The sequence below is a fragment of the Alligator sinensis genome, unplaced genomic scaffold, assembly GCF_000455745.1.
Source record: "Alligator sinensis unplaced genomic scaffold, ASM45574v1 scaffold888_1, whole genome shotgun sequence".
Classification (NCBI taxonomy): Eukaryota; Metazoa; Chordata; order Crocodylia; family Alligatoridae; genus Alligator; species Alligator sinensis.
The window spans coordinates 197,085-208,749 of record NW_005842533.1 but is presented as its reverse complement, the minus strand read 5'-3'; the positions used below and the strand labels follow the sequence as shown (position 1 = coordinate 208,749).

Genomic DNA, 11,665 nt, shown 5'->3' with positions numbered 1-11,665 from the left:
AAAGAGTGATCTCTGGGCAAGTGGTATTCCAGGCTGGCCCATTCAATGGCAAGGGGGACCTCATTTCTTCCACAAACCAAAGGGAAGCCACCTGGAGCTGGGAGAGATTCCCCTGCTGCAGCTGTGAGGTTCATTATAAGGGCAGTGGAGCTGAGGTTTGTGGAGATAAGGACTTATCCTGGGGCAAACATCAGCCTGTTCCTTGAGACGAGCAGTGGGACCGTGGGGAGAAACTTGGGGCTCTGGGGGTACTCCGCACATGGGTTTGTGTTACCTGCTCTTGAACATTTCTTAGGATGGTGGTTCCACAACTTCTCCAGGCAGCCTGCTCCAATCCTTGACCACCCGCATAGTAAAAAAAGTTCCTCCTAATCTCCAACCTACATTTTCTCTGCTGCAATTCGAGCCTATTGCTCTTAGATCCTGTCCCTTAAAGCCACAGAGAAAAGCCCATCTCCATCCCCTCTGTAATCACCCTTCAGATATTTGAAGACTGTTATTGAATCTCCACCTCAGTCTTCTCTTCTCTGGGCTAAATAATCCTAATTTCAGCCTTTCCTCATGAGTCATGTTTTTCAGCCCTCTAATTATTTTTGTTGCTCTCCACGGGACTCTTCAATCTGTCCACATCTTTCTTGAAGGGCACAGCCCACAGCAGGACATCAGGTGAGGCATCCCCAGTGCTGAATGGGGTGGGAGAATCACTTCTCTTGATTTACAAGTGATACTCTTATTTCACACTTGTCCTTGTTGAATATTTCATTTGAATGATTTAAGAGCGTGTCTCCAGTTTATCAAGGTTATTGTGAATCGTAGCCCCTACCCTCCAGTGTGTCTACAACTCCACACAACTTGGTATCATCTGGAAATTTGGAAAACATGTACTCAGTCCCATCATCCAGATCATTAATAAAACTATTAAAAAATACCAGACCCAGGACGTACCTTTGGGGAACCCTACTTGACACTGAGCCATTGATGACTACTCCCTGAGCATGTTGATCCAGTACTTTCATCTAGTCTGTGTTTCCTTAGTTTGTGAGGAACTATAATTAGAATGACTATCTACCATTAGGACGGCAGGAGCATAGAAGTTAAAGACGGACAAGGCCCATTAGCCAATCTGTTTCTTTTCCTGTCTGGGATAGCATTATTCCTCGCAGAGTAATCCCTACCATTTCACAAAGTCCACTTTTAAGATCAAGGAATGAGGTTTCCACCCGCTCCCTTGGGAAACTCCTAAGATGTGGCATATTGCCCCAGGCCTTCTATGACTCATAACATTTCCTCACCTGTTTTGGTTCCTGGCCTATTTTCATAATTGTCCTGTACTAATAATATCCTGAAAGATCTTCCAAAGCATCCTATACAAGTGAAAATAAGGCAGTGGAGTTGTAATTACCCAGGGTGTCCCAAAGGCCAGGAAAATAGCAGCCTTATTACATTCTTGACAAAATAAAGTTATAAAAGGTCCATTTGGATGGCATTAGCCCTGATCCATGAAGGTATCCCCGTTCATTGTTCTCTCTTCCCTCCCATTCCTTATGCAAGTGCATTGGTCCCAACCCTGGATGTCTAATCTGCTTGTACCATTTTTTAAATATTTAATGGTTTCATAGTTTCATAGATATTAGGGTCAGCAGGGACCTATTAGATCATCGAGTCCGACCCCCTGCCCCGGGCAGAAAAGAGCGCTGGGAACAGATGTCTGTCCAATCTCTTGATGTCCAGTCTGAATTTGATCTCTTTCAGTTTGTGGTCATTATTTCTAGTTACCCCGACGGGCGCCCTGGTAAACAGTGTTTCCCCTATTTCTTGCCTGATGAGTTTGTAGGCAGCCACTAGATCACCTCTCAGCCTCCTCTTGCGGAGGCTGAAGAGGTTCAGGTCTCCTTATGCAATCTGTGCAATTGCCAGCTCTTTGTAACATGGCACCTCCTCCTACTTGATTCTACTGCATGCTGCAGGACTGGCTCTGTGGATGTGGTAGATCTTGACTTTAGCAAGGTTTTGATGTGGTTTCCTGCAAGATTCTTGCAGGCAAGCTAAGGAAGTATGGCTTGGATGAATGGACTGTAAGATGGATAGAAAGCTGTCTGGAGCATCAGGCTCAGATGATCTAGTTGGCAGCTGGTGTCAAGTGGAGTGCCCCAGGGGTCAGTCCTGGGACCAGTTTTATCAGATATCTCCATCAATGACCTGGAAGATGGCACAGAGTGCACCCTCAGCAAGTTTGCAGATGATACCAAGCTGGGAGGTATCAGAGATATGCTGGAGGGCAGGGCTAGGATTCAGAGTGGCCTAGACAAATTGGACGATTGGGCCAAAAGGAATCTCATAAAGTTCAATGTGAACAAATGCAAAGTCCTGCACTTTGGATGGAGCAATCCCATGCACCGGCGCAGGCTGGGGTGACTGGCCGGGCAGCAGCTCTGCAGAAAAGGACCTAGGGGTTGCAGTGGACAAGGAGCTGAATATGATCCAGCAGTGTGCCCTTGCTGCCAAGAAGGCTACCGGCATCCTGGGCTGCATTGGTAGGAGCATCGCCAGCAGATCGAGGGGAGGGATTCTGTCCCTCTACTCAGCACTGGTGAGGCCACATCTGGAGTACTGGGTCCAGTTTTGGGTCCCCCACTACAGAAAGGATGTGGACAAATTCAGCAGAGTCCACTGGAGGACCACAAAAATGGTTAGGGGCCTCAGGCACATGACTTGTGAGGAGAGGCTGCGGGAAGTGGGCTTATTTAGTCTGGAGACGAGAAGACTGAGGGGGATTGAATAGCAGCCTTCAACTCCTTGCAGGGGGGTTGCAAAGTGGTTGGAGCTGGACTGTTCTCGGTGGGGGCAGATGACAGGACAAGGAGCAATGGGCTCAAGTTGCAACAATGGAAGTTTAGGTTGAATATTAGGAAAAATGTGCTCACTAGGAGGGTGGTGAAGCACTGGAACAGGTTACCCAGAGAGGTGGTGGCATCTCCATCCTTAGAGGTATTTAAAACCTGGGTAGATAAAGCCTTGGCTGGGATGATGTAGTTGGGGCTGGTCCTGCTTGGAGCAGGGGTTGGACTAGATGTGACCTCCTGAGGTCCCCAACAACCCTCATTGTCTATGATGCCATGACTGTGATAGCCTGGTATCTCCACTGTTTGCCCATCTGATCTATCGCTGGTTCTTTACCACCCTTCTCAAGCACCTTCTGTCCTTTCTCATTGCTTTGTCTTCATTAGGGACCAAGTTCTCCGTGTCTTAACCGACAAAGAAGAACACATTGCATTACTCAGGGAACTAGAGGAATCAGAAGACCTGCAGGTAAGTGTTGATGTAGAGACCCTGTATAACTATTAAGTCTAAAAAGTGCATTTCTACCCTGCCTTCTGGCTAGGACGAGCCGCTATAGTGAGCCACAGGCATGCTACCTTGGGCTATCATCTCCTCTGCTCTCCTACATTAAGGAGAGCCATAAATCATGTCGTATTTTCATGGGAGGCATCCTGGGAAAAACAAATTATTTCGGGAAGCTGGGCATGTAGTAGATAGTGCTCTCTGTTCTGGCAATGGCCTATGGCTGAGCCTGGAATTGGAAGGGCCAGGATGGAGGACCACCCGCAGGTTAAATATACAATGGAGATCCCGACTACCTGCCATCATGGAAGATCCAGATCCAAACGCTCCATTTCTGGCAGTTCAAATTAGTGTTTTGCCAAAATTAAAAATGTGGATAATTAAACGATGAGACTCTCCCTCAGATACCAGCTGCAATGGAAATACTTTTCCTCCAGACTTTATGTCCCAGATGGCTTTGCATTATGTAGAGCAGAGCCAGTCCTGCCAAAAATGCATTTTCAAATGGTTGGTCAACCATTCAACTTAATGTTCTCCCACTGGGCTCATCTCCCTGCTGTGTTTGCTTTCTGAGGATATTCTAGCAACCAGGTTCAGACAGGAGCAGCAGTCTGCAAACAGATATTGCACAATAATCATATAAAGCAGGTTACAGTTTGGCACTGCGAGCATTTGCACTGGAAACTCGATTTGAAGAGTTACATTCACCCAGTCACAGGGCAACTATCCCATGTGACCTCTGTGTGTGTCCAGTGAGTCACAAATATCGACTATTCACTGAATTCTGCACAGAAAAAACTTCACAAATGGCTTCTAGACTGAAAGATATTTATGTAAAATATTCACTGAATGAGGAACAAACTTGTAGAAATCACGTAGAACAAATGTGTTGAAATCTGTTCATGGACAATTCGCCGTTAAATAAAGGGGCTAAATTCAGTGAATACATTTTTTGCAATGAATAATTCAGCAGCTCCAATACTGGTACCACATTCTCTTTAACACTCACCAAGTTCTGTCTTAGAGGCAGCTGAAGACATTTGTTCTGGGGTTTTTTTTTGAAAAATGTCCCTTTGTCCTCACGGAACTAAATAGAGTATTTCCCCTTATCTACAGTCTAGTATTTGCTCTCTACTGGGCTCATCTACACATGCACGTTAATGCACATTAGCCTATTTTAATGCACATTAAAGCATCACAAAAAACATGCTTTTTAGTTAATGCACCTTAAAATAGGCTAGTGCGCATTGAGCATCACTTAAAAACCGTGGATGCCTGTATTTGAGTACAGAGTTCAAGTGCCCCTGCCGCCATTTTGAAGTGTGGGGACACTGATATACGAGACACGGGAGGCAGCCACTCTAATTAAGTGGGGCGCCACTCTAATTAAAGTGCTGCCCTCCCCCAGCCCCAGGAGCATATGTAAAAGTACTCCGAGGTAGCAGATTTAATATGCATTAACTAAAGCATATTAATGCATGTGTAGACACGACCACTGTGTATGAATTTTGTCTGGTGCTTACAGCATCTGCCATTCTCAGATGGTCTCCCATTAAAATCCTAGCCATGCCTAGTGGTGCTTAGCTTCTGAAATCAGGCGTAGTTGCTATGGCATGACTGTAGGTATATACCTGCAGATTAGTTGGCATTTCTATAAACCAGTTTGGATGCTTAATAATTAGAGATCAAGATCACTGTGGCATGGGAGTCGAGCATGATCTGTGGGCTCGCATGCTTTTGTAGCTAACAACAAAAAAGGGATTGGTGTGGCCAACATCACATCTGGAGATATATGACTCCCCAGCCTGTATGACCAGTTACCCAGTTACAGCTCAATCAATGGCATGAGCCTAGAAACAGGCTGGTACTACTCATGCCCCTGAATCAAGATACCTGCCCACTCTGCAATCACACCCCCCATTTAGAGATGAGGCACTAAATGAGACAAGAAGCTATTATGATATGACTGTCACTGACTCTTTGGACCCAGCTCTCATGTATATCTCTGTGGTTTCTGGAAACCCATAGGTAGAACAATATAGAGGTGTAAATTAAGCTAATCTGTCTTTTTTTCCCCCCTCGATCAGCTTGACTATTGGGATGTCCCTTCCAAGCTTGGCCTCCCACTGGATGTGAGAGTCCCCTCCCAGAGCCTCCAGCTTGTCAAAACCTTCCTGGAGTCCAACAGCATCCCGTATACCACCATGATAGAGGATGTACAGGTAAGGACCAGATGCAAGACAACAGCGTCACCGTCGCAGGTGAAGTCTGAGTCCGGTAAGCAGGAGGGCACACAGAATGAGCAAAAGGATAGCTGAAAAAGCAGTATCTCTTCCCACTGGACAAAACCCATCCTACCTTGGGAATGAAATGTCCCCTTGTTGGCCCTGTCAGCAGAGATGGCACATCATCAGCACAGCGTGATGGAAGCAGTTTCTGCTCAATGGATCTGTAGAGCCCTGCCGTCTCCAGCCTCTTTCATGAGCATTTAATTCGCTAAGGCTATTTTTGGATAAAGAAGGGATTTGATCACAAGGGTGATTGGCCCCTGAATGTTAACCAGAAAGACTACAGCTGCTTTTTCATATGTGCTTGGGGCTTATAACATCTTCTCTAGTGGTTGACCTTAGTGACTACAAGAACCTGTTACTTGGTGGGGGCTAAAGGAGTTGTTCCTTTAGCTCAGCTAAAGGGGTTTGTGCTGTTTGGTGAACTCCTGCTGGTGACTGCACAGCATACGACAGCCGTGCAGTCCACGTGGGGGGAAAAAAAGCACAGTTCCTGCCCTCATCTATGTATGTGCTTTTTGAATAGAAATTACTGGATGAAGAAAAAAGGGCCATGAGGCGGGCCAGAAAGTTGAAGAGGAGCTGCAGCTGGTCTGAATTCTTCTCCTTCTACCACACCCTAGACGAGGTACTTCCTTGAGCAGCGGGTTCTCTCCTTTGTGGCCCAATGGTTCAAACCAGGTCATGGGCAGCTCCACCACATCATGGTCAGCTCCACCACGTTGTGGTCAGGCTCCACCACGTCACGGTCAGCTCCACCACACTGTGGTCAGGCTCCACCACGTCATGGTCAGCTCCCCCACGCTGTGGTCAGGCTCCACCACATCATGGTCAGCTCCACCACGTTGTGGTCAGGCTCCACCACGTCACGGTCAGCTCCACCACACTGTGGTCAGGCTCCACCACGTCATGGTCAGCTCCCCCACGCTGTGGTCAGGCTCCACCACATCATGGTCAGCTCCACCACGTTGTGGTCAGGCTCCACCACGTCACGGTCAGCTCCACCACACTGTGGTCAGGCTCCACCACGTCATGGTCAGCTCCCCCACGCTGTGGTCAGGCTCCACCACATCATGGTCAGCTCCACCACGTTGTGGTCAGGCTCCACCACGTCACGGTCAGCTCCACCACACTGTGGTCAGGCTCCACCACGTCATGGTCAGCTCCCCCACGCTGTGGTCAGGCTCCACCACATCATGGTCAGCTCCACCACGTTGTGGTCAGGCTCCACCACGTCACGGTCAGCTCCACCACACTGTGGTCAGGCTCCACCACGTCATGGTCAGCTCCCCCACGCTGTGGTCAGGCTCCACCACATCATGGTCAGCTCCACCACGTTGTGGTCAGGCTCCACCACGTCACGGTCAGCTCCACCACACTGTGGTCAGGCTCCACCACGTCATGGTCAGCTCCCCCACGCTGTGGTCAGGCTCCACCACATCATGGTCAGCTCCACCACGTTGTGGTCAGGCTCCACCACGTCACGGTCAGCTCCACCACACTGTGGTCAGGCTCCACCACGTCATGGTCAGCTCCCCCACGCTGTGGTCAGGCTCCACCACATCATGGTCAGCTCCACCACGTTGTGGTCAGGCTCCACCACGTCACGGTCAGCTCCACCACACTGTGGTCAGGCTCCACCACGTCATGGTCAGCTCCCCCACGCTGTGGTCAGGCTCCACCACATCATGGTCAGCTCCACCACGTTGTGGTCAGGCTCCACCACGTCACGGTCAGCTCCACCACACTGTGGTCAGGCTCCACCACGTCATGGTCAGCTCCCCCACGCTGTGGTCAGGCTCCACCACATCATGGTCAGCTCCACCACGTTGTGGTCAGGCTCCACCACGTCACGGTCAGCTCCACCACACTGTGGTCAGGCTCCACCACGTCATGGTCAGCTCCCCCACGCTGTGGTCAGGCTCCACCACATCATGGTCAGCTCCACCACGTTGTGGTCAGGCTCCACCACGTCACGGTCAGCTCCACCACACTGTGGTCAGGCTCCACCACGTCATGGTCAGCTCCCCCACGCTGTGGTCAGGCTCCACCACATCATGGTCAGCTCCACCACGTTGTGGTCAGGCTCCACCACGTCACGGTCAGCTCCACCACACTGTGGTCAGGCTCCACCACGTCATGGTCAGCTCCCCCACGCTGTGGTCAGGCTCCACCACATCATGGTCAGCTCCACCACGTTGTGGTCAGGCTCCACCACGTCACGGTCAGCTCCACCACACTGTGGTCAGGCTCCACCACGTCATGGTCAGCTCCCCCACGCTGTGGTCAGGCTCCACCACATCATGGTCAGCTCCACCACGTTGTGGTCAGGCTCCACCACGTCACGGTCAGCTCCACCACACTGTGGTCAGGCTCCACCACGTCATGGTCAGCTCCCCCACGCTGTGGTCAGGCTCCACCACATCATGGTCAGCTCCACCACGTTGTGGTCAGGCTCCACCACGTCACGGTCAGCTCCACCACATTGTGGTCAGGCTCCACCATGTCACGGTCAGCTCCACCACGTCATGGTCAGCACAAACCAGGTCGTAGTCGACGCCTATGCTGTAGGACTAAGGGAGAATATTGTGGGAAGATTTTCCAAGAAAGGTTCATTTCAAACAGATCCCCTTGCTTCTTCTTTGCCGAGAAGCAAAACTTCACCCAAGAAACCCAACCATCAGTGCTTTCTGTCTTTGCATGGAGCTAGGCATTTTCTGAGCAGCTGCTTTCTCAGCGGTGCATCCAAACGTTAGGTGTGTTCAGAGCCTTGATGGTGGGTGATGGACCTTGCTTAAGAGCAGGGGGTGTCAGTGCTCTTTAAACAGTGCTCCACAGTCACCCCAGGATCATTGTCACTGGTTCCCATGCTCCTCTGCAGAAGGACATGGGAACGAGCACAATAATATGAACCTCTGGTCTACAAATGTAAGCGGCCAAACCAGTTCCCTCCTATGAAGGTCTCTTAGTGTGTCAGCGGAGCAGCTTCCCAGCTGTCGTAGGCATTCGGTGGTCATCCTCTAGGAGCTGAGACTAGTTAGCTGAGAGCAAGGACAGAATGAAACACAAGGCTAGTTTGATGAACGTGAGTTAAAATGCTTCCTCTCAGATCTACAGCTGGATGGACTATCTCGTGGCCCGACATCCCAACCTGGTCAGCAAAATTCAGATTGGAGAGAGCTATGAAAAGCGGCCTCTTTATGTGCTCAAGGTAGGTGTTTCACAACATGGCAGTTGTTTGACGTGGGCTCCCATCAGCAATCCCATGGGAGTCAATGGAAATATGCATATGTTTAACATTAGGCACTCAGTTCCTTGCTGAGAGGAAGTCTGGATCAGCAGGCAAGCGCACTTCTCCTGTACAGTATATATATCCCCCCATATATCTCACTAACACCATTTCAGTATTGCTAGATCTGACAAAGTGTTACACTCAGTGGCGTAACGTGGTGTGGTTGAGCGGGGCACCTGCCAGGGTGCCAGAAAGAAGATGGGGTGCCTCCCTCTGCCGTGCCCTGCTCCACTGGTCCTACTTGCTTGCACACTGCAGCAGTGTAGGCAATAGCTGTCGAGTGCAAGGTCTTCTGGGAACTGTAATTTTGTAGTGTGGCAGGGGCGTTCACTGCTGCTGGGGGAAGAATCGACCCCATTTTCTACCGCCAAAATCAGCAATATTTTTGTCCTCCTGGCATGACTTTTGGTGGCAAAAAAATGGAGTGACTGTTCCTCCCAACTGGAGTGCAATCCAATGTCACTCCAGGGAACTACAAGTCCCAGAATGCCTTGCACTCCATGACACACTGTCTGCACCTGCTGTTTTGCGTGCTGCCATGCATGGGAAGGTGAGCGAGGTCTGCCCTGGGCACATTATTTGCATACTACATTTCTGGTTATATCCCTGCAGAGTCTGAGGAGACCCACCCTACACTTTTAAGGGACACATGTAATGAAGGGTAATGAGCACTGAGAGTCTAGAAAAGTGTGACAACCATAACAGCCTACACCCCTACAACCATAACAAGAGGTGTTAATGCATTCACCCCACAGAGCCCAAGGGAAATTGCACACACTACTTGAAAAGGGAGGGCTCTTGCTTCACTTGTCTCTACAGACCTGCTCTATCAAGACACCAACTTACAGGCCTTACACAATCAGAACAAACTATTCACCCTGCAAATGTGCATGCACAATTTTCCACCCACCAGTGCCTGAGCTGTGGTTAATGTTGGCATGTTCTGTTTGTTGCAGTTCAGCACTGGGAAAAGTCGCTATCGTGCCATCTGGATTGATACCGGCATTCACTCTCGTGAGTGGATCACCCAAGCCACCGGTGTGTGGATTGCCAACAAGGTAATTTAGTAAATACCTCTCCTTCCCAAAGAGCTGAGAGGTAGCAGTGGCAGCGGGGAAGTCACTGGGAACAGGGTGTTTCATCAGCCCATCGCAGTGATGGGGGTGTCCATCTCAACCGGGTCTTATTGAACTGAACCCACGTGGAGTTCACTCTTGGTAGAACCGTAGAAATGTAGGTTCGGAAGAGACTTCAAGAGACCACCCCATCCACCCCTTGCACTGAGACAGCCTCAAGTATAGCTAGACTGTCCCCAACAGATATCAATTTAATCCAGTAAAGAGATTACACAGCTGCCTGACCTAGCCTAGTCCAGTGTCTCACCACCTTTGCAGTTAGAAAAGTTTTTCTTAAAATCCAATCTAAAACCTTCCTCGCTGCCATCAGGCTGGTTTCCTCCTGTCCTGTCCTGATTGATCATGGAGAAGAATTGATCATCCTGCTCATTATAACAGTATTGCAATATTGGAACTCAGTTAGCATGTCTCCTCTTGGAGCTTCCTCTTCAAGACTATGTTGACATCAACAGATTGGTAGATTAGTGTCCCTGGGGTTGTTGCATGGGCATTAGAAATTGAGTTGAGACTACTGCCTAATTTTGGATGAGTATATTTTAAAGTAAGACAGACTCTATAAATCTTCTAATCTGACCTCCTACAGATTGCACTCATTACATTTCATCCAGTTACTGCTGTAGAGAGGTCACTAATTTACCTTTAGCTGAAGCATCTTCCAGAAAGGCATCCAGGCTTGAGGACCTCAAGAGATGGGGAATCTACCACTCCCTTTGGTAGCTGGTGGCAAGAGGCCTAATTTCTAATTGCATGTTTGAAATGATGTCTGGCACCCGTTTTCAGTCATTGTTTTGTTCTACTTTCCCCCCAAATTAGGCCTAGTCTCATACAGGACCCTAGATTGTTGTCATTTGAACTGTAATGGATCAGCAGCTATGAGCCTCCACACTGCAACAAAACAACCCATAATAATTCAAGCCTTCTGTCCATGCAGATAGCCACTGAATATGGCAAGAATGCCTCCCTGACCGCCCTTCTAGACTGCATGGACATCTTCCTGGAGATAGTTGCCAACCCTGATGGCTTTGCATATACTCACAGCCATGTAAGTACCTGCTCAGGACGGGGGAGGTGTGACAGGAGGAGGAGGGGGCTGGGTCCCCAGCTGTATTACCCATGTATGCAGGGACAGCTTTAGGCACGAGCCATGTCAGGGACTTTTTGGGGCACTATCATTTTTTGAGGCGGAGAAGCCCTGTCCATGATGTTGTCCTCCATGGTGGGCCCTGCATCCCGCCGGGATGGAGAGCTATGTGCTGGGTTTTGTGCTGCCCGCATTTGATCTGAAAGTGGGGCATGCAGCTGAGCCAGGTGAGAAGTGCTGGCTGCAGAATTTGTACAGTTACTGTATTTACTCAGTTCCAAGACAAGGTATTTTCCCTCTATTTAACACTGGGAAAAAAGCCCTTTATGTCAGAATTGAATACGAGGTGTGGGGGAGCAAGGGTGGTACAGGCAGCTGCTGTGGCTCTAGTTTCACCCCGGGTCAGGGCCAGACCTGCAGCTGCTACCTGCTCCCTTATCACCTCTGCTCCCCCTGTCAGTCCGCACTTCATCCTTGGGTCCCCCTGTCTCCCATCTCCCCACCATGCTGCTTCTGCCCTTGCAGC

The 11,665-nt window shown here is 49.5% G+C and overlaps 1 protein-coding gene across 1 annotated transcript in view; it reads left to right on the top strand.

Moving 5' to 3' along the window:
- Nucleotides 1–11,665, top strand: part of LOC102378392 (carboxypeptidase A1-like) — a 21,103-nt gene that overhangs the window by 469 nt on the left and 8,969 nt on the right. Inside the window, exons 2-7 of the mRNA XM_006031840.3 lie at nucleotides 3,228–3,309; nucleotides 5,430–5,564; nucleotides 6,157–6,258; nucleotides 8,740–8,841; nucleotides 9,879–9,980; nucleotides 10,990–11,100. Of these exons, the coding sequence (XP_006031902.1) occupies nucleotides 3,228–3,309; nucleotides 5,430–5,564; nucleotides 6,157–6,258; nucleotides 8,740–8,841; nucleotides 9,879–9,980; nucleotides 10,990–11,100 (634 nt within the window). The remainder of the gene's footprint in view (nucleotides 1–3,227; nucleotides 3,310–5,429; nucleotides 5,565–6,156; nucleotides 6,259–8,739; nucleotides 8,842–9,878; nucleotides 9,981–10,989; nucleotides 11,101–11,665) is intronic.